This window comes from Spinacia oleracea, chromosome 1 (assembly GCF_020520425.1).
Source record: "Spinacia oleracea cultivar Varoflay chromosome 1, BTI_SOV_V1, whole genome shotgun sequence".
NCBI lineage: Eukaryota > Viridiplantae > Streptophyta > Magnoliopsida > Caryophyllales > Amaranthaceae > Spinacia > Spinacia oleracea.
The window spans coordinates 65372415-65398796 of NC_079487.1; the positions used below are offsets into that span (position 1 = coordinate 65372415).

At 33.6% G+C, this 26382-nt stretch overlaps 2 protein-coding genes across 5 annotated transcripts; both read left to right on the forward strand.

Annotated features, from left to right (window-relative positions):
- The first annotated feature begins 3902 nt into the window (after positions 1–3902).
- LOC110800808 (uncharacterized) lies at positions 3903–9058 on the forward strand. Of its 3 annotated transcripts, XM_056830349.1 has the most exons (9): positions 3903–4092; positions 5228–5450; positions 5567–5662; positions 5787–5908; positions 6005–6111; positions 6241–6289; positions 7576–7706; positions 8462–8518; positions 8602–9058. In XM_056830349.1, exons 5-9 carry the CDS (start codon positions 6052–6054, stop codon positions 8665–8667), a joined length of 363 nt encoding a protein of 120 aa, XP_056686327.1. In that variant the 5' UTR covers positions 3903–4092; positions 5228–5450; positions 5567–5662; positions 5787–5908; positions 6005–6051; the 3' UTR covers positions 8668–9058. The 3 variants fall into 3 exon arrangements, 2 of the variants coding, with proteins under 2 accessions (XP_056686327.1, XP_021861825.2); XR_008922176.1 differs by lacking the exons at positions 8462–8518; positions 8602–9058 and having other exon boundaries at positions 6005–6942; XM_022006133.2 differs by lacking the exons at positions 3903–4092; positions 5228–5450; positions 5567–5662; positions 5787–5908; positions 6005–6111 and having other exon boundaries at positions 6843–7706.
- A 170-nt stretch (positions 9059–9228) lies between these two features.
- On the forward strand, positions 9229–24411 carry LOC110800807 (uncharacterized). Of its 2 annotated transcripts, none has more exons than XM_022006132.2 (11): positions 9229–9760; positions 9921–10307; positions 10426–10640; positions 12543–12848; positions 13030–13237; positions 13905–13997; positions 14094–14185; positions 20332–20449; positions 22374–22459; positions 23612–23663; positions 23761–24411. In XM_022006132.2, the coding sequence occupies exons 1-11, from the start codon at positions 9752–9754 to the stop codon at positions 24244–24246; spliced, it is 2052 nt and encodes a 683-aa protein (XP_021861824.1). In that variant the 5' UTR covers positions 9229–9751; the 3' UTR covers positions 24247–24411. The 2 variants fall into 2 exon arrangements, with proteins under 2 accessions (XP_021861824.1, XP_056686291.1); XM_056830313.1 differs by having other exon boundaries at positions 9231–9514.
- The last annotated feature ends 1971 nt before the right edge of the window (positions 24412–26382 follow it).

A 26382-nucleotide genomic window follows, 5' to 3' on the forward strand; every position in this document is an offset into this window, starting at 1 on the left:
GATCGAGATGATGATTAACGTTGATGGTGGAGGATTGATGATGATTGACGGTTAGATGGTGAAGAGTTGCGAGGGAGGAGAGCGCATCAGCGAAAGAGGGGATTGAAACCCCATTTTAGAGGAGTACGAAGAAGATGACCAAAAGGAGACAAAGGAAATTAGGGGGTCTGATTGGTTTTGAATAAAAAAAAAAGCTACGGTGGGCTTTTTGGTCGCAATTTAGAAGGTGTACCATGGTGCACATAGAGCATGGCACACCTTAAGAACACTAATATATAATTGAAAGAACATCCGGTTACGAGAAAAGAGCATGAGTATTTTTTTATTTAGGTTTTTAATAAATAGTAAAATAATATATTATTTTTATAACAAAAAAGTGAAATATTATATCGCATGTTCTTTTGCCGTAGTGTCATGTTCTTTTGCTTATGCACATATGTTCTTTTGGTGTACCATGCTCTATGTGCACCGTGGTCCATAGTCCACGGATTGCTTTTTGGTTGGGTTTTCTTTTGTTTTACTCTCTTTTTTTTCTTTACTTTTTACTTTCTCCTCTTTTTAATTTCTCCTCTTTTTAATTAATTCTCTTTTCTTTGTTTTATTTTCTTGGATGAATATATTTCTCCCTTTTTAATTTCTTATTATTAGTTTTTGAGCATATATACTCCCTTTATTATATAGTTTTGGGGAACCAATGTAAATACTTAGAACATTTTTAGGGTTTTAGTTTAGTTTCTAGAGAGAGAAAAGTGAGAAATAATCAATGAAAAATTGGGGCTTTTGAATTCAAGTGTGGCAATTTTGTTCAAGATTTCCACCATTAATCAATGAGAAATTTCTTACTCTCTCTCCTCATTTATTTCTTTATTTATTGTTTTCATTTATTTGTTTAATTAGTTTAATTGTTCATGTTTAGTTTAATTATCCATGTTTAGATTAGTTATTGTTATTGTTTAGAATCATGTTTTTAGTTGTTAATTTCTATAAATTTTGTGTTTTTATGATTATGGAGTAGTTTATTGATTAGGGTTTGGTGAAAACTCAACATTGATTGGTTTGGGTGTTTGTGATTAGAAATTAGGGATTTTCATGATTAAATTATTACATGTTTAAGCATTTCCGATACATATATGTTGCATTTAACTTGATCAATTAAGTGTTTCATGATTGCTTGGAGTAGTTTAGTTGGGTTGGAAAGGGATTAAAGACCTAAACTTGACTATTTGGTTGAATTGTGACTTTGATTTACCCCGGGTATGATAGGGTAGAACGGGAGTTCATCCTTGATGCTTAGGGAAATTGCTCGCAAGTCGGGAGATAGTTGGAACTATTTGTGAATTCAACGCTTATCATGTAGTGCTTGTGAATCTTCCCCGTTTTCAATTCTTTTATGTCCATTCCATGATTTGTTGTTGTTTGACCCATTCCCTAATCTCGTTTACTTTTGGTTTCTTAGTTTAGTTTAATTAGTTTTAGTCTATTAGGATTTTGCAAAACCCCGTTTCGACCTAGCTTGTTGTTCGATTAGCATAAATTAACGCACCTTAGTCCTTGTGGATTCCGACCCTTGCTTACCGCTTTACTTGTGTTTAGTGGTTAGTTTAGGTAATTTGTTTGATTAGGAGAGACTAGTAACGACCTTGTTTTCTACCTCGATCAGTGACCACGTCAGCATTGGCTTATTCCACACCTCTTAACCTCCTAGCTTATGGCGCAGATCTTCTCGGGTTCCGTCTCTCTTTGACTTTTCCTTCATTAGATCGTTCTGTTTCTTCTACTTGAGTTGTTGGCTCAATTGGGTCTGACTTTACTGTCGCACCTTTGTTAGTTTAGGGCCCTTGGCCTACTATATACCATTGCAAAGGGTAGTTTAAAATGTGTACAACATGATTAATTAAAAAATCAAAGGAAAAATTTATGAGAATATGTCAATCTTTGGGCCATCTATTAAAAATAAGTCATGTTTTTTATTATATTTTAATACATCTAACTTTAGCACCCATCGAATTTAAACAAGTTAAGTGACCAATGACCAGTACTACATTATATTTTGGTGGTTTTTATTGTATTTCAAGCTTATTTTTGTCATATTTTTTATAATTATTTTGAGGCTAATTTTTTTAATATAAATTTTTTAGTATATTTTCTCGAAAAGAGTATCAAAAATCCATCTCAAAAAAATATTTTTTTAATAAAAGTGTCCAATTATCATATCGAATAATGTGTTAAAAAGTTACACCGAAAATTGTGTCAAAAATTCTTTGAAAAGCCTGTCAATTTTGTTTAAAAAAAGTGACATGTTATGTAATCTGCAACAACAAGTCATAAAATGGTGTGAATTGTTTACCTTTAAAAAAATTGTTGTGACTTATTTAAAATTAACTAGGTTAGGTCCCGTGCAACGCACGTATTACTAAAATACTAAATAAAAGACTTGTGATATTAGGAAAACGTGAAAGTAAAAAGAATATATGCAAAAGTTTGAATTCATAGTGTATAAAATAAATATCCAAATAAGCTAAATATGCATATTAGTACAATACGGAGTACAAAGTTACGGATTATATGGTTGTATACTTACCACTTATTATTATTTTAATTAACATCCGTACTCACCGTGTATTATTTTTAGACTAACATTAGAAATCAATTCTTCAATATTATATAAATTAATTAAAAAGTTATAAGAATACATAAATAAAATCAAATTGTAAAGGAGAAAATAATATTGATTCATTTTTCTTCCAATAATATATCATGTACTACGTAGTTACATTTATGGTTGTGAGAAACAATTCCCCTGACTTTCATTGATTGTGTATTGTCAGTATATATACAAACTATTTGTTGTACAATAGCGTGATACTCTGTATGAGGCTATTAATTAGGAATCTAATTAATACATAATATTTACAAAACAACTGCATATTCTATCAATGGTAATTCAATTATATTTTTATTTCATTTTTTGTCTTAGTTTCCTAAAAAAATGCAAAGTAAAATCTTTTAAAAAAGTTTAAAAAATATATTTTGGCGGGAAAAAATCGCACCAGGAAATGACACGTGTCATTCCTGGTGTCTATTTTAGTATATAGTAATAGATAGATTAATACATAATATTTACAAAATAACCGAATATTCTATCAATGGTAATTCAATTATATTTTGTATTTCATTTTTTTTATCTTAGTTTCCTAAAAAAATGCAAAGTAAAATATTTTAAAAAAAGTTTAAAAAATATATTTTGGCGGGAAAAAATCGCACCAGGAAATGACACGTGTAATTACTGGTGTCTCTTTTAGAATATAGTAATAGATAATAGATAGATAGATAATAGATAGATAAGTGCTAAAATTTAACTTATTCAAATATAATCAAAAGCATAACTTATATTTAATAAATAGAAACTAGTGTGTGGCCCGGGCGATGCTCCGATTGCTACACTGAATAGTTAAAATTTTAGATTTTCTTTAAGCTCAATATTTAATAAAATACATGTATACTATAAAGTGAAAAGTATTCATCTAGGTCGCCAACTACACAAACACACTACGTCGTTTATCATGAGAAATAATTTTTTTTTTCAATTACATCATCTTACAATTTGTATAATTTGCTTTCTAGTGGAACTAAGTGATTCAAATTAATAAACACCAAATTAGATATATGCAACCATGCAAAACATTTATGATTTATGTAGTTGATACTTATGAGACTTATGACATCACGTTCATTCATGGTTGTCATAATTCTTATTATTATTATTTTTCTAAAATAGTCAATAGAAAATAAATCATAACACATATAAAGGCTTGAACTTGATTTACTATTCCTGTAACAGTGAGATTACTATAATGCCCCTTATTTTCCTAAGTTTTACGTTCAGCCTTTTTCCCCAACCAGTTGCCACGTTCGCCTGATTTTTTTCCTCTTTCTCTTTGCTTTGTTTGAGATCCTCCATTCCTCCTCCTCCCTTCGCGTCAAGAGTCATGACCACCCATCAGTTTCCTCGGTTTCTGTTTATCCGATCAAAATGTTTCGTCGGCCTCTACTCCTCTGTCGTGATTCCGGCATCAAGACCTCTCTCATAAGGTTTCCCTCTATCTCTAACTCTTCTTTTTCATCCTTTATTTGATTTAGGGTTCCTCCATTTTGTTTAATTGTTGATGAATTTGTGAAAAGATATGCGGAAAGATGAATCAGACTAATACGATTGTAGCGTTAGATGCCGAGACTCGTGAAATTAAAAGTCGATTGCTGATAGAAGTGCAGAAATTGAAGCAATTAGCTCCATTGATAGATTATAGCCCGTTTTAGTTTATTTTAATTTTTCTTACATTAATACCAATACCCATGTTTTAGTTTATTGTAAATGGAGTTTTTTTTATTCTTGATTTCTGGGCTTGTCAATGAATTTATAGGGTTTATGAGGTTATTTTTGTTTTGTTTGAATTATATATTAATTTTATTGACCTTTTTTCTAACACAACTGTTTAAGGTGTTAGTCTAAGCTTTATACTTGGCTAATTCCAAATTGCAGTAGTTTGCAATTTGTTATGCTTGTTTGGAAATTAGGAAAAGGAAACTGGAATATCTGCTAAATTTCAAGGTGCAACTGCTTGCAATTTGTTAGGTTTGTTTGGAAATTTAGATAAAAAGGCTAACAAATACAATGTGATTCAATTTTATGTAGTACTACTATTTGTATGCAACTAAAAGTTATTTTTTAGGATGAGATATTATGTTAGCTGATTATAATAAACTCTTGTTTTAGCTGATTGTGATAAACTCTTGTTTTAGTTGTTTGTGATAAACCCTTGTTATTGGCATTGAATGTTGATTGATACTAGAATCATTATCGGTTGTCCCCTCGATGAAATACAGATTAGTGTCCTGGTCAAAAAACCCAGTGAGTAGACTGCATGGAGTTGAAGTTGGGAGTTGGGCTCCCATAATTTTAGATGTGTTCAATTAATCATACAAGTCATATGTTGACCATTGTTTCTGAGTGAGGCTCATATCGTACCTTTATTACCGCCAGTGGCGGATCCAGAATCAGCAGTGGCATTGTGTTAGAATTTTGGTTTGTAAAATAAGCTATTGAGGCAGCAGTCCTGCTTGTTACTTTTGATCTGTCTTTTGGTGTTGTAGTCATTGAGAATCCTTGCTGGTGCTTTAGTTTAACTGAGTGATACTGATAAATTTTCATTTGTAACCGTTTTTGCAGGGATACGGGTTTCATATAAGTTTCCTCTTATCAAGTAAAGATGACAACTTCGGAAGAGAATAGTTCACTGTTTCCTATATTTATTTTGACTACGATGGCACTCCCTTTAGTGCCTTATACAAATTCAAAACTGTGTTGTTTTGCGAAGAAGGTGAAAAGCTTACATTGTCAATGTGTCGTATGCCCTCGCTCTGGAAAATACCATAAATCACTATTGAAAAGGGTTTGTGTCTATGTGATCATTGTGTTTGTCCATAATATATCATTGTTGCTATTTCAGTTTTTGATTTTACTTGTTGTTCATTACATCATTTGCTTGATTTTGTTCATGATGTGCAGGTTTCAAACTTCTCCACTTGTAGTAACATGACACTTGTGTTGCTGTGGGTCTTTATGGCCTTCTTGATTTATTACATAAAATATATGAGTGCTGAGGTAAGTATATTTTGCAAGAGGAATCTGTTGATTGTTCGGCTAAAATACAGATCTCCCTATTGGTGCTGAACTTTTATCGTGAAACAGGTTTCCCCTAAATTTATTTCTTTTGCTTGGTATTCAGGTTCAAGTTTTTGAGCCATACAACATTCTTGGTTTGGAATCTGGAGCTTCTGATCCAGAAATTAAAAAGGCTTATAGGAAAATTTTCTATTCCTTACCATCATGACAAAAATCCAGATCCTGGTAGATGTTGTTTGTGCAGATGCTACTTTGCTTTTTCTTGTTGATTTATATGCCTACCTATTCCTAATGTGTTGGTGTATTTTGTTTTCTTTGTAGAGGCTAACAAGTATTTTGTGGAGTTTATTTCAAAAGCTTACCCGTCCATGACTGATCCCGTTTCCCGCGAGAATTATGAAAAGTATGGTCATCTAGATGGGAGACGGGTACATTATCTTATTCTGTTTAAAATGTGTTGAGTATATCATCAATTTTGTGAGTTCATGTCTTTCTCAGCCAGTCATCCAGGCATATATTGAGCATCTCATTGCAGTTATTGTCTTGAATGTCCGCAGGGATTCCAAATGGGAATTGCTCTCCCGCATTTCCTATTAAATATTGAAGGTGCATCTGGCGGGATACTATTAATTTGGATTGTTGGAATCTGTATCTTGTTGTCGTTGGTCATAACTCTTTTCTATCTCTCAAGGTCATCTAAGTACTTAGGGAACTATGTCATGCAGTATCTCTCAACTGTTTGCAATTTGTTAGGTTCGTTTGGAAAATTAGATAAAAAGGCTAACAAATACGCAATGATTCAATTGTATGTAGTACTACTATTTGCATCAGGTTTTAGTTAAATGACAAGGGTTACAGTTGTCCGTCGTATACTTATCTTCATTGTTATCACTGCCATAACCCACAAATTAACAAAATACAGAATAAGTTTATAAGGTTTTAGTGGAAAAGTGATGGGGAATGGGGTGCTTGAGTGTCAATCTTATGCTTAGCTGATTTGATCTTAAAGGAAATAAATTAGGGATGCCAAAGATAAGACAATTATTAACACCAGAAAACAAAATTTGTGAGTTAAAGGGAGAATAGGGAGTCTCATAATTGGTTATAGGGTTATCTAGAGCATGCATGAATGTATGTTCTCTTTGGGAATACTTTGCAGCCAATCTGTTGCTTCTTAGTGACGAGGTTTTGGATCTTCTAAGGAAATTTCTGTACAAGTAGCTGGATGCCAAACATTAACTCGATTAATCTATAGTCAGGTAAAGTACGAGATTTGCTTGTTTTTGCTTCATGGACTTCCATATTCCATATTTGTAGAGAAAATTTTGTGTTTTAGAGGAATGTTCGTTCACTGATTTTTTAGAAGAGTTGTTCAAGTAGAGCTTCAGTGATAATAATCATGTAATTTGTTAGATTTTGGGCTTCAATTTATGTCCACCTTTCTATTAATTTCTCATTTCATAAAACCTTGTCATTGTGGCCTTTGTTATGTATATAATTTCCATTTACTTGCTCTATCGTGGATGTAAATATCACAACCACAGTTCACTAAACGTATCTAATTATTTACCGATAAAGCCCAATAGATATTTACTTGAAGCACGACATATATTGTTCATACTGTGTTTGAAGTTTACGGAAAGGAGTACAAATTATCCTGCTGGTTTACTTGAGGATGGGCCGATGGCCGTCAAGGTTTTTAAGCTTTGGACCCTTGGTTAGCAATACACCTATATATGGCACATGTGATAAACCTTGTAGGATAGGTTTCATGTTATTCAAAAATAAATTACGCTACCTGTTTTAATCTGTAGTATGTTTCCATATATGTACTATGCTACAATTATTTTTTTCCGTTATTGGGATTCCTTACAAGACTTTGACACATGCAGAGACTGATAACACTTATGCCCGCAATATCGCAAATCTTGTTAACAAAGTCTGCATGTTAGCTCGGGAAACGGGGGCAGAATATCAGAAACATTCCTTGAGAGCCTCATGCATACAGTGCCTTTCAGTTATGGTAACTTCTCAATTTTGATCTTCACTGTAAACTTGGTTTGGCAAGCTCTGTATTCTGTTTAGAATGATTCACTCATTCAGAATTATAGATTTATAGGTATATGAACAATTGATTAGCTTTTCTTCTTTCCATTGTGTCGTAAGTTTCGCTGAGTTCTCGCACATTTTTGACAATATAGACGAGGTCAGTAAACTCAAATCTACAATCCCGAACTGCATAATTTTGAAACTTCAATACGATGGTACTTTTGTTGTTGTGTGTCTTTGGATCAACAAGGTTACTAGAAGATTTTGGGAGTACAGTTTTTTTTCCAACTGGCCTGGATTTGTATGTTCGCTTTTTTGCGCTTGTTAATTTAGTTGGCAGTCTTGGACCTTGGTACTGTCTGTAACTTGTATAATAAGAGATACCAAAGTTTGTTGAGACCAATGTATAAAAAGGCATTTCTAATAGCTGGCTTTACTTACATGTCAGTACACATGTGTTTCGTTAACCTGTTGTTAGAACAAACAATAATACAAGCTTTTGGTGATATTACCTCTATTCCACATTTATACTCTCAGCAGGGTTGTCTGTGTTTAATCTTGCTTGCCAATTTCTTGCATGCTTGGTTGTGTTCAGTTGGTCATACGTATATGTTATTCAACAATTAGTTTATTACTGCAATTATAATCCTCTAAAATCAACTACTGTATTGTATTCATCTGCTTTTGTTTATGTCAATTACTTCAATTCCGCGGATTTTAATTGTGTAGGAAGAAGTTACAAGACTATGGAGAGGAACAATTACTGGTTTGACGGCTATTCCAGTGGTAAGCTTCATGGAGACACATGTTCTCAATTTTACGCGCTTAAGTAGTTAAGATGACAATGCAAGTATTTCTCTACGTTTCAGGTAGCACGCATGGAAGAATGTGAAGCTGAAAATGCTCCAATGTGTGGGGACATATCCCCCTTTTGAAAGAATGAATCTGCAACTGCAGTAGTTAATGGAAGAGGATTGACATGAAAACACTACCGTAGTTAATGGAGGATTGACATGAATCACTAGCATCCATTTGCAGCAATTATACGGCTTCCTTTTGGTTTTGCTAAATTGTACCATCTTTTTTTTGTATGAATATTTGTCTCAAACATTTTGTATAGAGCTACATGTTGCTGCAAAATCTCAAACATTTTTTGTAGAGCTACATACTCTTTCAAGTGGCTCTATTGTGTTGTCATTTGCGATATACTCCCCCCAAAAAAAATAATAGCTAATTACTTTTGATAATTGTAATTTCTATACGAGCATTTACATGCATTTATTAATGCTCGTGTTTTACATAATATTTTTACAAGACAGTTTTGTATATCTTGGGGGACTGTGCGCGCTCAGTCCAACAACTAGTGATACATAAACATTTAGTTGTTTAGATTTCATGTTAACATTCATTTATAAATTAATATGAAGAGATAAATCACAATTAGTTATTGATTGTTGGTTAAGATGGTAGATTTGGAGTTCGAACATACCAAAGGGGGAATTTTTGGTAAATTAAGATCTCGATTCAAAAACAAAAAAACAATATCTCCAATGATCTCCCTGCGAGCCCGCTCACAACATCACCCTCACCTCTCTACCTCAACCGCAGCGCCCGCATCCAGTGACCACTCCGACTACCAGTAATCCGTCGTCATCTCCGCCTTGTCTCACGCTCCTCCCCTTTTCCCATTTCAGAGTTCTCCTCTCTTATTGCACCGCCGTGGCGCCGTCTTGCTGTCTCAGAAACTTTTATTCCTGAAGAACTTCGAATATTGTAGAATAGGTCAGCACAAATTTGTTAGTATCATTGTTGTTCTCGTCTGGAATTACGTTCATTGAATTCTTAGCTACAAATTTACAAAAAATCCCTTCGCAAAGCTCTTTGTTAGCAGTAATGTCTGCAAGGTGTTCGATAAAATGTCTCAGTTAGTTTTTATGGGTAAATGTCGTTGAGGAAAGAAGCATCAGATACCTTCACTTGTATGATTATCTGGGAAAGTTCCCTTTTTTGTTTGTCTTCATGAAGCTTGTAAGTTATACTCCTATCTGTTTCAGTTCTTCCGTCAGTAATTAATCGTCGCGGTTAATAGTGTAATTTGAAATGGTAATGTGAGTTATATGACAAATAGTATATGATGATGCCGTCATACGATTATTTATTATTTGTTCTGTTTCTTGTGTAATTGCAGACTTGTTTGAGCAAGGGGCAGGGTTATTATTTCCCGCCTTGTCACATAATTGAAATTAGTGGATTCCGCATTTTGGTGGATTGTCCATTGGATCTTTCTGCTCTGTTGATTTTCGCTCCTATTCCTGTCTATTCTGATAGACGGCTCGAATATGCTTTTGATTGCTCATGCCATGTGTCTGTGGACACTGATTGTGCAGTTCATAAGAAGCAAAAGGTTGAAAATTCCCTTGATGCTAGTAGTTTGATTCATGGGGTCCCTTGGTATAAAACCGTTAGCAGTTTGCACTTATGGGATGTTTCTTTCATTGATGTTGTTTTAATCTCAAGTCCTATGGGAATGCTTGGGTTGCCATTCTTGACTCGGAATAAGAATTTCGTAGCTAAGGTAGTAATTTAACTATTTTCCCGCAATAGTTTATTTCTGTAATCCAATTGTCTTTCTTTCTTTAGTTTTGCCCCTCTGGATATGGTAGTTAGTTTTTGATATGGTTTTCGATGATCAGGTTTATGCAACTGAAGCAACGACAAGAATTGGGCAGCTTATGATGGAGGATCTTATTTCTATGCAGAAAGAGTTCAGGCAATTTTATGGATCTGAGGACTCAGGGTGTGCCAAGTGGAAGAAGTGGGAGGAGCTTGTCAAGCTTCCACCTTCCTTACAAGAAATAATCTTGGGCAAAGATGGGACAGAGCTTGGTTGCTGGTTATCTTTGTATAGGTACTATTTTGCTAATGCAGCTCCTTCACGTTGTTATCAACTTATCATGCAGATCTGTTAGTGGTCGTTTGGTTCAATTTATTTTGGAATCAGGTATGGGTTTGGTGGAATCATCCATAGCCATACCTAGTGTTTGGTTTAGTTTTTTTTTCAAATTTAAAAACCCGAGGGCCCCACCCCCAAACCCCCAAGGGGGAGGTGGGTTTGGGGGAAACCCCCACCCTTGGAATCAACTAAATTACATAAAAGAATAATAATTAAACATCGCAATATCCAGTTTCACGGCTCATCCAACACGCCGTCCACCATTGCTCCGACCTCCACCATTCACCAATCACATAATAAACACAAACTGTCAGCTGCAATTTTCACCAAGAACCGTCAAAGCAACCACCTAATCACAACCACCACCAAACCCACAGGTAAAATTGTATTTTTCCACCACCACCCATAAACATACACCACCGTAACACCCACCAAGGCCAATTTTCCAAACTAATCAACCTACAAAGAAGCTGAAAAATGATACAGAAATTTTGGGACATTAATTTGCCATAAAAGTTCCAGATTTGGAAAATTAAACCTGGCCGGTAAGGGATGACACTGCGACAAAGATTCACATTGGCAGAGGATTATATTACAAAAAGTAACAGCCAGATCAAAGGGGAAAAAAGAGCAAAAGTTGAGATTATATGGAGCGTGTTTGAGCAGAAATGGAGGTATAGGGGGGTGGGGGGGGGGGGGGGGGGGCTGGGGAGAGGTGGGGGAGAGAGAGGGAGGACGTGTGAGAAATCGAGGAGACAGAAAAAAAGAGTGGGGTTGGGTTTTTCATTTTTTACAACCAAACACATGTATTGGGTTAATAGGTATCATCCATTCTAAACCCATGGGTTTGATATTGAAACCCATACCTGATACCTTTGTTTGAACCAAACGGCCCCTTATGCTGCTTAAGCTTTAGCCTTTATGGCTGATGATAACCGATGATGTTTTGTGGTTTCATGTCAACATTTTGACAATTCAACTTATTAAGGCTTTTATCATGTAAAATATAACTCGCTCACTCTGTTTTAATTTTTTGTTGCTTTGAGTGTTTTCTCTCTTGTTTCATAATATGAACTATATGCTATTAACACAATGGCAAGGTAAGTCTTTGTAAGATGTCCTTAGTGTACCGGTGTACCCTCCCTTTTATGAATCCTTAGGCAATCCGAAATAATTAGTTATACAAAAATAGTCAAGAACAAAACACATCCAAACGTATTGTATGTTCATTTTTTCTTTTCCACTTTTAATTTGAAATGGAGGAAGTATTTCAAGTTCAACTGTATACTTAATTACTTAGTTATAATTTATAAGGAAGATTACAGAAGTTGGATGAAAATTGTCATCTTACTGATTTCTATTTCTAGTGTTACTTGAATGTTTAGCTGTTTATTTTGAATTCCTTTCAAAGCCAAAACGATTTTCGAATTGAAAAACATTATAAATGGAATACAACATTTTAATTTGGCTGGTAATAGTAATTGGATTTGCAGGGTTATTGAAATGATCTTTATGAGACGTTTCTTGATTAACAGACCTTGATTAATGGACTAATTGAACTGTGAGTGTTGAACCATAATGCAACCAAAAAAAAACTGATGTGCGCAAAAGTGAAGTAAGTGGTTTAACTTTAAGATCTCAGAAACTTTATTGGGATGGCCTTTTTGTAGATTTATGTCACAATGAACTGGTTCTCTCTTTCCTCTTGTTTCTCAAGCTATAGCTTTCAGAGTCTGTTCCATAAATTGGCTTTTATAATCCTTCCTCATATCAGATGTCTGCTTCTGAAACTTAGTTTCTTCATTCATCAATCCTATTTATCTTATACGAAGTATTATAAATTAAAGTTCTTCTCAGTGCAGCTGATGTGAAGGATTGTATTCAGAAGGTACATTCACTTAAATATGCTGAAGAAACTTGCTTTGGGGGAGTGTTAATTTTCAAGGCATTCAGCTCTGGTCTAGATATTGGCACATCAAATTGGGAAATTAAAAGTCCAAAAAAGGATATTGTTTTCATATCTAGCTCTGTGCTTGACGCTGCTCCAGCCATGAGTTTCAATTACCATGCTCTACAAGATCATGACCTAGTACTGTTTTCAGATTTCTCTTCTCTCGATTGCATGGAAGACGTTGAAGTAGAGACTAGTCACTCAGCTCCAATGTAATCTTCTTTTACACTCTTACTCTTACTTGTTTCTTGCTTTTGGTAGTCCATTTAATCAAGACATTTATATCATCTATGGAAGAAAAACAAATAAGACACGTAAATCTTTTGATTGGATATTCTGGGGGTCATATTATTCCATAATCTAAAGAAAGTTTGTGCTCTCGTATATTTGTAGCAATGAAATTGCAGAGGTGGCGGCCATCCAGCCCTTAATTGACTCTGATGAAAGTTCAGAGGAGGAGCAGAAGCTAGGATTTATATGTTCTTATGCTGTTGATTCCCTTAAAGCTGGAGGCTCAGTCCTGATTCCTATCGGTCGAATTGGTGTAGTGTTGCAATTGTTGGAGCAGATATCAGTTTCTCAGGAATTTTTAAATTTGAAGGTATGTGACCTTTCCTCTGTGGCAGAGTGTGTTTCAATATAAATGAAGGATATGTCAAATTGGTTGAAGAGAAGGATCAGTTTCTCGGGATAGTGTCATATTTCCTGCGTTTCACAATAGATGTATCATTTTAACTTTTTTACACTATTTATATACGGAGTACTAAATTTGACCATCAATATCTTTTATTATATATTAATAAAAATTATATAAATTCGATATTTTGAAAATATACTGAGATTAACCTAATAACAATTTTTTTTAAAAAAATTCTTTACATTATTAATAATAGATGTGGTCAACGTTAGTAAATGAATAGTGTGAAAAGTTAATATGATGCATCTATTAAGAAACAAAGGAAATACTTTAATGTATTTGTCTGTCATTTAAGATTAACATGGAACGGACAAAGGAGTATAGTCCGATGCATCATTTTTTAATCACTGGTTTAGTGGGTTTTTGAAAATGTGGTTTAGACTTGATATAGATCTAGGTATGGCATGAAAGGGTATGTTAATTCTGAGTCCTGTTTGTTTGACTTCTCAATTTGTTATCTGCCGGTCTTGAGAGTAGTGCAACCATATCTATTTTTCTTTCTGTTTTCTGTTTGTACTATTAATTTTACAGTTTGACCTGACAACTGACCATCAGGTTAACGGTTCCATAGGTCCCTGTATTTTTCATTTCTTCTGTCGCAGAAGAACTTTTATCCTACACCACCATAATACCAGAGTGGCTGTGTGTGCAGACACAGAAAAAGGTAATTGTATCAAAGCTTGGCCCTATATATATTTATGCTTGTAAGCTAGTTTTATTATTGAACTTACAACTAACCTAGAGTTATGTAATGTTGCAGTTGTTTGCTGGTAAGCCCTTGTTTGCTCATGTTGATCTTATGAGGGAAAAAAGGCTTCACCTGCTATCTTCAATCTGTACAACTGATCTAATGTAAGATTTACATCTTTCCTTTTTGAATGTGTTACTTGTGTGATTTCTGCATGACGGTCACCAAGTCCTTCCTCAAAGGTGTGCAGACGATCACTTTTCCCATAATTGTTTCTAGATAGTCGACCTTATTGGTTTTCATGGTTTATCGATGATGCAATTTGATTATATGGATCAATAGATGTTAGGGTTAATGTTTAAGCATGCAGACCCTCCCAGAGCCTGTTATCAGCACCATCTTTATCTTATCTCTAAATGGCAGTTGAGAGAATGTCTCTCTATGCTCTGTGTGTTGGCTATCTCACTATCTAATTCTGGATAATAATCCTATTAAATGCAACTAGTTTGATCACTTCTGAAAGTGTTTGTGGAGTACATGTACATTTATGCATCAAGGGTTGGGGTTGAGGGGAACATAGAATCGGGGATGATAAAAGCATTTGAAGACACTAAGCTACTTCATATTAAAGCCGTCATTTTCATATGCATGAGATGCAATTTAGACATCGTAAGAAGCATCTAACATGTTTACATTTCTTAGTCTTGAACTCTGCCATTTTCATAAACCAACCAACTTTCTTGTTTGCTCAGTTGATAATATGGAGAGAGAAAGTACTTATTGAAAGTGAAAGAAGGTAGAGAGAGAAAGCGATGGGTCGTTCATCACTATTGTCGGAAAGTTTGCTCATCTGATTTTTTTTTTTACTCATTTGAAACTTTTTTTGCTCATTTATATGATTATACCAAATGAGCAAATTGTTTTGCTCAATTTAAAAAACTGAGCCATTTTTCTGAATCTCTCCTTCCCCTCCTTTCTCTCTTTCCTTCCAAACCACATTGACATTGTTGTAGGCTTGTAGCTCGGTAGCTCCCCTTTCCTTATTCTTCGAACTTTTTTTTTGGAAAAAAACCCAATTTAAGAATTCATCTTTGTTGTCGGCTTTTGGAGGCAACTCTAATTAATATCTCAATTTAATAGATCATGTGGTTTTAATTTCGCATAGTAATACTGCACGATGTTCTTTGTCCTTCAATCGGAAAACCATACATGCAGTCCCGACCCACCATAATTGCTATTGTGTTATTGTTTGTGAGCTTTAAGAGATAACTAGTATAGTACCCGTGCGATGCACGATTTGTAATCTAAATATAAATTTATATGAATTTAAACTATAGTGGTAGATAATAATCATCATAATAGAGGTCATAGATATTCTGCTAATTAAAATTAATGATGGATAATTTTGTTGTTAACCTATCTTTCGTCTTATTTATTAAAAAAATAAAACAAAAAAGGATACAGGGACAAAATTATATTCATCATCATTCATCACCTCTATCAAAATTAAATTTATTTTAATACACCATTCCCTTCGATAGTTATATCTACCTTAATACTCGTCTCATCTGCCTCATTATCCGACCTTAACACATAACCCCACCATTTACTTTATTTTTCTAGAGATGACGTTGAGACGGGGAGCGACCTTTACATCGTACCCGTCTAAAAAATTTCATCCCCATCCCCGCCACCACCAGTGATAGGAACGATAGCCACCCCTCCCCATCCTCGTCTCGAGGGGTAAAAAACAAAATTCCTCTCTGCTCCACCACCCACCCGTGTATCCACATCCACCTCAAACCCTCCCCTATACTCACCTATTTTTTTCGGTAAGAGTGTTTTGAATTTTAAATCTTTTTTCTAGAGAATTGGGAAATTCGCTTATCTGATTAATTAGAGTAATTGAATAAATAAACAAAACGTTATACTACATAATGTATAGGATAGTATCCTATCCCTCCCAATTTAATCGTCACATTAAGTTTTCACGGAGTTTTATACGATAAGTAGATTTTGGGTTATCGATCTATTATATTTAAACACAAAAGTAGTTGAAGTGAATGAGAGAATAAGTGAGACCTTAAATTTTGATAGTGAGAAGAGAGATGTAATATATTAGTGAGTTCATGCCATAAAAGAAGTATGAAAATTAAATTGACGGTCGAAAAAAGAAAGTGCGGCGATTAAATTGGAATAAAAGGAGTGTAAAAAAATATTGATATATTTATAATGAATTAGATGAAGGATACTCAAGGAAGGCAGGTCCAGTCTAAAATCCATCACCGCTTCATCACTCGCGTTGGATCATACATTTTTTAACCACATCACCCACCAAACTTTCCTCCATCCCTGCTCGGCCATGAGGTGAATCCGCAAACAATCTAACATCCCTATATTCGGTAGATAATTTACTTTAGTTTTCAGCTAACTTTTGAATATATTGACATAAGGTTAGTACGGGGTATTAAAATTGAGTGTGTTGATAAAATTATTTAAAAAGTGACATACATGGTTAGGATTTAGTGAGTGTATTCAAATCCAATAAATTTAAACTCGCTCCATCTCCAAGGTGGGTAAATGATATCCTCAAACCCGCTCATCAACACAAAATCGATCTCTATTTATTAGTCAATATTAGTCAATCATCTATGTCTATCTTCGTCATCGGCCCAACCTAAAACCAAACTCGCCCGATCATAAATTGTGATGCATGCATAACATATTGCAATCCTTTACATAACATATTCAAAATATTTATGTTGTGCAAACTTATTAATAATATAGTAATTTTATTATAATACTACCACCATTTTTTGCCGGCTTAACAATTTTGACTAATTGTTTTGGTTTGAGAGGAATCTTAACATTAGTTTTAATCTTTTTTTTTTTTAGAAAATTTTATCATAAGTTGTTTTTATTGATCATTTCCTTAATTTCTTATTTTTCTAAATTTTCAATTAAACTTATTTACTTTTCTTAATTTAAGTCTATTCCCTTAAATAAATAATTACTTCTTAACAATATGATTTTGTTTGAAATTAAAATTTTATTGAATAAAATTTATAATCAACTATTTTCTTAATTAGCTTCATTCACATTCAATTACAATTAATAGTCAATTCAAAATTTACTTGAGTCAATACATGTTAGGTTCTTGCATTTTGGGTTTTGTGACAGATTGCATGTCCTTTGAAATTTATTGTTGGTTCTAAGTTGCAGAATTTGAGGGATAAACTAAGTAATTTATTCCCTTTATTATTTACACTGTAATTTTGACTCTTAAATAATTAGTTTTACCATGTTTTTGAATTAAAAAATGTAATACTTATTAGTTTTATCAACAAACTAATAAGTGCAAATTGCGATGAAATAAAAGAAGTTTGAAAAATTAAATACATAAAAAAATTTAGTAGAATTTGAAAGGAATAAAAAAATGAAAATTATTTTTATCCCCTTATTTTCATGAATTTGTGTTGCTTTTTGATTGTACATTGCTTTTTGAGCTAAGATTTTAATGGCATCTTCTATGCTTTGATGTATGGTATACTAAATGACAAAATCAATCAAAGATTTTAATTTCAACATTTGATATTACTCTAATTTTTTTATGGGAGGTTTTTGTAAGTTTTATTGATTATTTTCCTCTTTATATTGTCGACATGCTTATTTGTTTTCTTGATTCAAGTCATTTTCTTATTTATAATAGAGGTAATGTAGTTTAATTAGTAACTCAATGGGTGCATTTTAATCTTTTTACATAGACACCAAATCATCTCATCTTCCCTTATAGAATAGAGGTCAATACTTGGTGATATTGGTAAATGGTCTAGATAGTCATACAAAGCTAAGTAGTATTTGGTAATTCAAATATCTTTAGATAGTCATATGGGCAAGCTAAGCAAATTTTAGAAAATAGTTGTGCGAATACTTTAAGATGATCATGATTATTCACGGCAATATGAATTATCATTTTAGGAAATATTTTACTTTTTATACAGTTTGATATTAATTACACACTTAGCTTATGTAAAAAAAAGATCTTAATTACACATACTATTGGCAATGAAAGTCATGATTGCAAATTTACGCATATAAATGCCCTAAATATGCATGTTTAGATGGTTAATAGTAGATGATTAACATTGATCGTAATTCACCATATACGAATACTACACCAAAAATCTACTATTTATATATGACTATGACATAATTCGGTTATTGCACTCGTATCACTTATATTAATTATACTGGAGACTGTTGTTTTATCTTATTATATATATGATAAACGACATTAATAAAAAAAATTGTTCGCCAATATTGTAATTTCCAATTTCACAGCTTAAGTAACCAAGTAACATATTAGCATTTTATTCTTTGCAAGTTAATTTCCATAATTTATTACGTGGTATATAATAGCGTAGATAATCGAAACATTCGTGCAATAATTACTTAAGCTTCTGATTACGTGCATAAATATATGTCCATATATTTTACATAGCTAAGTCAAAATAATATAGTGACATGAATATTTTTTAATTAAATAACAATATAATCAGTTTTTTTAGGTTTAGGAAAGAATATTTATCATAATATATGAATCTTTAAGAATGGAATATTCAGAAAATCTTTAAGTTTTTAAAATGGCAATCAATAATATCCTCTCTGATTCTTTCTCAATAAGACAAAATAAATTTAGACTAATAATTATTTTTTAAAATTAAAAGAGAGGCCAATCAATGAGTGACATTTGTCATCACCACATTGATTTCCTCTCTTTTAGTATATTATATAGATTAGAAAAATGGAATTAAATTTAGAGTTGAATTTACTAGGTTATGTCTGGAATTTCACGTGGGAAGAATATGGGAGGAGATAGTGGAAATGCGAAGCATCATTAGCCTACAAAGTATTGGAAACATAATTGCTTGTCCCCTGAAAAAAAAACAAAAAAACAACAAAGAAACATAATTGCTTGGGAACTTGGGCCTACTAGGAAGAAAGGCACGTGAGTTAGTTTATTTCTTTTCTCCATCCACATAAACTCCCGTCAAATTACCATTCCGCCATTAATTATGTGGGGATCAACACCATTGGTTTTAGCACATCCAACGGGTGACAATTTTTCTCAGGATTCTGGACCAGTGTATAAAACAGCGCAAAGCGCACTAAAGCGATATGAGTCCTAGAGCTTAAGCGCAAGCACAAGGTGTGCGCTTCATCGAAGTGAAGCGCACTTTTTAAGAATTAAAGGTTTTTTTTTTACTATTATGCATATATATCTTAGCAAAATAACCACAAATATATATACACATCAGATTTGCTTCCAAAAATAAATTATTCTTTGTTTTAACAAAAATAAAGCATATAACATAGTGTTTACCAGAAGCTAGGGTCGGTGACTATTTCTTCTATTTTTCCTTTTCTTTTGGATTCTTGGCCTACTTTCTATTCATCATTATTATCATTATCATTACCCCATTGCCTCAAAGAGGCTCCCGCAAGAAGCGGGGTAAGAGGGGGTCGGACGTACGCAACCTTACCCCTGCAATTGCAGAGAGGTTGTTTCCAATTGACCCAAAAGCAATAACGGGACGACCATCTTCTACTTCATGGAAAGGAAGCGAAGAGGTTTTAAGAACCATTTTGATTTAGTCCATTACATCCCAGAGCCAAAAGAACAAATGAATCTTTGGCTCCATTGGAAATGAACATTTGGCCTACTTTCTATTGTTAAGGATTAATAGGGAGTGGTCCAAAACACAATAACAACATATAATAAAAGCTTTCAACGTAAAGTAATAAAAAAAAAAAATCAAAGAAGCGCCAAAAAGCGCGCTTTTTACGCTTCGGGAGCTTCATGCGCTTAAGCGCTTAAGCGCGCTTAATCACAAGGGCTTCGCTCAGACCTAATTAAGCGCTTTGCCCTGAAGCTTCGCGCTTCAGAGCAAAGCGCGCGCTTTTTTGAACACTGTTCTGGCTGACAAAATAAGTTTACCATCGTAGCTAAAGAGTTCCTTAAAGTCTTCAATCTTTATTTGACATCTTGGACTGAAGGTGTGCCTAAATTTTGTAAAGCGGTTTGAAGATCATATATGTCTTCATTTTGAAACGTGCAATTAGTTTGGACTTGGGAGTAAGGTAATAGACAACGCATTGTCATTTGGAAATGTCTTATAATGCTGGTCTTTTGAAAAGTGACAATTACCTAGCGAGCATTGGTCTCCATCTTTTGCAATTACATGATTCTGCTATGCGTCTTTAGATCTCCTTGTCACATTCTGTTCATGGGTATGACATTGGTTTCCAGGAAAATTTGGCAGGAACCATGCATAGTATTTGCTCCTCATTGGAGCCTGCGGGTTGGGCCTGCTGTTCATTTTCTTCAGCGTTGGCATGGGAATGAAAATGCTTTGCTTGTTCTGGAGGTGGTTTTCTTCTTTCACTTAATCTTTACGTTGATATCATGCAAGCGATTTAACAAATAACTAGTTCTTTAGCTCGGGCGATACCCCGAGTCATTACTTGGATAACTTTAACTATACCTTTTTGAAAAAACAATCATAATTAACTCCTACTCTTATTAAGTTATTGATAAACATCATCACTTATTATATTTCATTTGCAAATAATAACATGTAGCATGACAGGGGCGGATCCAAGAATTATTAGAATGAGGGTCCAAAAAATAAGGCAACTTTATTGCATAATTTTTTACAAGTCACACACATTTCAAAATCTAAAGGAACAATTCATTTATAAGGTAAAATAAAATGTGGCACCCAAAAAAATAAGGAAAAATAAAACTAATTATTATGAACAAAAAAAATTGTCTACGATGATTTTGCATTCTGAGTTATATAATTTGTAGTCTTGTATACTCGTATTATTATCTTGTAAGTCATAAGTACCATTCCATTTTAGACGCATATGTTGTTTAAGTGTAACTCAATAGATTTATATGGACTTAACGAACATTACACGACTAATAAGCAGTAAAGGTTCGTGTTATCGTCTATCACAACTTAGAAAGATTCTGCACTATTGCGCAGGTGATACCATACTTTACTACCACGGTAGTAGGATTCAGTATATTGCAGTTGCAGATATGCAGTAGGTTTCTCTTGGAAAATTAATTTTATCATATGGTTATCCACACGTTTTTGAAATTGGGTAGTAAACTAACAGTAGATGGGAAAAACACAAGAACATATTTAGACTTGAGAGGTGCAACTAATCTTAGAAAGACTGAGCGCCTCAAGGAATGATAGGAGTCTATACAACTACTTTGAGTCTTTAGAAGGAGAGAGAAATAAGATTTTTATTTGTTATTTTAGTCTTTACAATCCTTTTTTAATTGAATATGAGTTTCTCTTCCCACTTTCACATGAAGGCTGACATTTTTTTTTTTTGGAATTGCTTTCCCATTTTCCTATACTCAATACTCCATATTTTATTTAGCCTTTTCTCTTTAATTATTACTTACTACTTTCTCTCTCCATTATTAGGATCATTAATACTTTTTCCGTTCTTATTTACATAACATAATTTTCTTTTAGGGAATTTTTTTTTAGTTGACACAATTCTATTACGGGAAAGTTTTATATGGTGAATTGTCATATTTGCCCTCACTTTTGAAGAGATCAAAGTGATGGTTTGTTGTTGTTGTTGTTAAGGGGCACTTTGTCCTTTAACTTTCTCTTTTACTTCTTCTTAATATGTGTGCCTAAATCTATTGTGTCATGTAAATAAGAATTAAGGAAGTATAAATTATTTTTTCCAGCCCAAATGACCATTACGCAGGTCCACCCCTGAGCATGACATAGCCAAGTGGATAAGTCATTAGCATTGAATCAAGTGGTCATGGGTTTGAATCTTGTAAAACTATACATGGGTTTCTAATTTTGAGACTTTAGAATATATGTGGATGACATGGAATGACATGTGTCGAATTAAAGCAGGAGAGCGCCACATGGCATGATAGACTTTCCTACAAATGCCTTTTAATATATTAGTATAGCTTAATGTGGATAAAGATTCTATTTTCTTTATTTAAACAATGCAAATTACGTTCATTAATAATGTTTTCACTTTTATCCAAAACCTGATGTTGCAAAATTGAAGAACTTTAATTAAAATAATCACTTGGCACGATTTTTGTCAGAATATTGGGGACATTTATGTTACAATATAAAAGGAAATATTCCAAATATAAAGATTAAAAAGGGACCCCAAAACAGAATACGTAAATAATAAAAAGGGAAGGAGGGAGGATACTAAATTCTAATAATACTCCATATCTACAAATTTCACTTTTATTGTTAACAACAGTGATATGTGTGATTTCTACAGAGAGGATTGGATGCTGATCTTGCTCTCCTACCTTTTAAACCTATGGCCATGAAGGTCCTTCAATGTTCATTTCTCTCTGGCATAAGGTGAGTTATTTTCTTTGTTTCTTCGCTTCTGCTTTTATATTTTGTTGCACATATTTTCCACGTGCTTGTTGCTTAAAATGGTTGTTTCCTTGTGTATACTTTTTTGCATCTAGATGTTACTGGCCTATTTTTTGATCATCATTAAAAACACTACTCATGCTATTTGAATAGTGGTCGGTGCTTCTTGTTTTATTATGATTAGTCAAGGAGTCTATCAAATTCTAATTTCCTTCAAGTTATTTGGTGAAACAGAGGAACAATCACTATGAGGAAGTAAGGGCTATTCGGCTATTCTTCCCACTCCTGTGAACATTAGGGCCATAAATATTGCTGTTTTCCTTCAAAAAACAATTTACTTCTAATGCTTGTTAATTGCAACTTATACATCAGTTTCATCATTTGCAAGTTGCATTTGTCTTATGCCATTCTAATTTATAAACCATTAAGCCTTTTGTCTTAGATGCTGTATAGTCACTTCAGAGGTTATATTTGTGATTTCCATTTTAAAAGTCCTAGTTATAAAAAGTAATTGCGTAGTGACGACTTTCATGTTCCTTTAATTTAGTAATTTCTAGTTGCTAAATTTGCCATCGTAAAAGTTGTGGCCCTCGACTTTTTTTGGAGGCCTAGATTATTTTGCTTCTGTGACTGAGTTTCTTCTCTGAATTCTCCTTCCAACTTATCTACCGCCAAGTTTAGGCTTTGGAACTGAGCCTTGTAGGTGGTTAATTGGTCTACTGATGCAATCTGTTGCTATCTGAAACTTGTTCCTTTCATTACTCCTTTCAAAAACTTTCTTCTTTGAAACCTTAATGAAGATCAATTATCCCTGATTATTTCTGTCAATGCCAACAGAGAATTAACATTAGCTTTCCTCAAGAGGCAATATAATTGCTGCCAGTCTATAATTATCATCTGTTTTGGTGTTCTTGGCTTAGTATTTCCTCAAGAGGCAATATAATTGCTTCTAGTCTCTATATTTAATTAATTATCATCTGTTTTGGTGTTCTTGGCCTAGTCTTTCCTCAAGAGGCAATATAATTGTTGCTGGTCTCTATAATTATAATTTGTTTTCGTGTTGTTGGCCTAGTCTTGTTTCCTGCAGTTTGTCATATATGTTTGCTGTATCATATGACCTCTGTATTGTTTCAGATCAAGTAAAGTTGCACCTTTAATGGAGAAACTGCAACCCAAGTGTGTGTTGGTAATTCTTCTTCCTCTGACTTTTATATTCACTCTCATTGCTGTATACTCTCCATTATTCCATGATTTCTAACGAAACTTTCTATTACCCGAAATAGTTACCAGAAAACTTGAAGACTTTTGTTGGAAATTCAAACACAAAGTCAATGTCAGTGATCTACTACTTTGAAAGCATTATGTTACGTGTCCCTAGCCTAAAGAGAAGTGCAGAGCTCAAGATTTCAGCAGATTTAGTCTCCCGATATCAGTGGATAAGTTTAAAGGAAGAGGATATTAACATTACAAGACTAAAGGGGGAGCTGAGCGTAGAACATGGGAAGTATCGGTTACTTACAGGGAAGGAATCCAAGGGGACCTGCGTTGATTTGGAAAGGCTTTCAATTGCTTTAGAAAATATGGGTTTTAAAATTACTGTAGAACAAGAAGTGAGTTGTAGATCAGGTATATCTTTTGATATACATGTGCACGAGCCTAGCAAGGGTTTGATAAAAGTCGGGCCAAATATCACAACAATCAGCACATCTGACAAAGACTTGTCCTCCAGAATTCACAAAGCTGTGGATACTATATTGTGCGACATCTAATGGGATAGGTCTTTGTGTAGTTCACTATAAAGTGCACTTCTGTATTGGTTCAGGACATTAAGATTGAGAAACGAGCAAAGGTGCATAATTGTCAATCCTCAGAGGGTGACTATTGAGTAAGTTTTGGTCTGTTTTTTATATTGTACAGAATTTTTATTGATTTCATGGGCAGAATCTACAATTACCTTGGGGTAAATCCAGTCAGCATATCCTGCAATCAGGAGCTGCCAACTCTGCAATAATTTTGGTTTGGGGAGGGGTTGGTGGTTCAGCTAACCTAATGGGGAAACTCTTTCCTTCTTTCCACCATACCACTCTTGTTGAGCGGGATTTTTTTTCCCAAAAATCCTACATCCAACTTAACCGCCCAAATTTCAGTTAAAAAAAATTAAAATTTTCAACTGATTTCATAACAGCCATTGCAAGTGTTTCATTTTCTTGACCAACATTGAAATGAGGTGATTTTCTTCATGTATTATGCTATTTGTAATTCAATTATTTTGGTTGGTTATTCAAATTGAAACAGTATGTTTCATTACATTAGGTGATTTTAAATAGTACTGGGATGATTTTAAATTCGAAAAATTGATGGGAATAAGTCAACCTTTGTTCTGGGTCTGTTTGGTAAGCACTTTCAGTTACCTTAAATCATTAGGTGCTAATATGATAAGTCACCTTAAACCATTAGAAGTGTTTGGCAGGTAGCTGAAATAAAATATAAGTTAGATAAAGTGATTGATATTAAAACGTTAATCTGATTAACGTTTGAGTTTTAGCTCCTGAAATTATTATTTTTCTTTAAAAAAATATTGATAATAGAATTCTAAATAATGAAAAAAACCCTAATAACGTTATAATTTCACAATTCACAATTCACCCCTAATAACGCTATATTTCAAGAGAGCACTTGGCAGACGGCACTCTGGAACTCGACCGTATTCGGTATGTGACGATTCTTTCTACTACCCTATATTTTTCTTATTGATTCTCTTTGAATTTGATTGTAAATTATATGATGAATTATTGTCAATTTTACTATTTTGATTCTTATGTTTTTTATTGCAATTTTAGGGTTGTTTTGGAGTTTGATCGTAAACTATAATTGTCGCAGTTATTTGATTACAACCAAATCAATACAAAACTGGAAAAAAAAAATAGAATTGGATTTAACACAAGTGTTAGAATATGAATATTTATGTATATAATCATATAAATTGATTAAGATTGATTCCGTAATATTGTGTGATTGATTGTAATATTGCGTGATTGTGTAAATATCTTGTGATATATTTACCTAAATTAGTGTGTAATAGTTGTTGTATGAAGTATAAGCTATTCACGCATCAATAAAACTGAGACCATGTAATTCGCGAATGTCCAGTACTCCAGCTGCTTTTTTGGTTTGGCGGAAGATGGGTCTTACTGATGAAGAGCTACTACGTCTTCCCTACAAAGATTGGTTTATAATTTATAGGGAAAATTGATAGTTCTAATTAAGTTGGTGGATAAGGAGGGACCAAATAAGTTTTATGTTCACTCAAGTTGGAATAATAAATAAGACTCTTGTCTTGGAACAATTGATTAGTTGGGATTTTCCAAGAGTGGGGTGGGTTCATACGAGTAAGTCTAGTGCCGGGGGATCATACGAGGATGCAGAGGTGAGGTGTTGGAGTGCTTTGCTGCCAACTGTGGTATAGTATTAGGAAATAATATCAACTAGTTATTAGAATTTGCTCACAATTCTAATACTAGTATTATCGTGTTTGAGTTAGCTTAGTCTCCTAGGTTATATGTACTATAACCTAGTGGAATTATCTCACATATTGTACTATATATATTCATTGTTCAAACAATAATAAGGTCAAGCTTTTACGCAAGATTATCAATTTGTCATATAGGGACGTGCACTAGAGCAGTACATTTTTGTCTAATCATAGTTGTCATCTAAAATTGCCTCAACTAGTATGTTTTTTTGTTATCTTTTTCATATTTGCTGATTATGATTTTATTGTTTAATTCTTATGTTAGTATACTTTTGTGGTAGATGACATCACCTATGGATAAAAAAGAGGGAAACTACATATGGTCAGATGAGGAAATGGTCATGTACTGTGAAATTTTGAAAAACTCCATTAA

Coding starts and splice junctions, on each gene's coding strand:
- LOC110800808 (XM_056830349.1), top strand. CDS start 6,052: ATGACTGATCCCGTTTCCCGCGAGAATTATGAAAAGTATGGTCATCTA. Junction 6,290..7,575: donor TTTCCTATTAAATATTGAAG/GTGCATCTGGCG, acceptor TGACACATGCAG/AGACTGATAACACTTATGCC. Junction 8,519..8,601: donor GTTTGACGGCTATTCCAGTG/GTAAGCTTCATG, acceptor TCTACGTTTCAG/GTAGCACGCATGGAAGAATG.
- LOC110800807 (XM_022006132.2), top strand. Junction 13,238..13,904: donor AGGAATTTTTAAATTTGAAG/GTATGTGACCTT, acceptor ACGGTTCCATAG/GTCCCTGTATTTTTCATTTC. Junction 14,186..20,331: donor ATCTGTACAACTGATCTAAT/GTAAGATTTACA, acceptor ATTGGTTTCCAG/GAAAATTTGGCAGGAACCAT.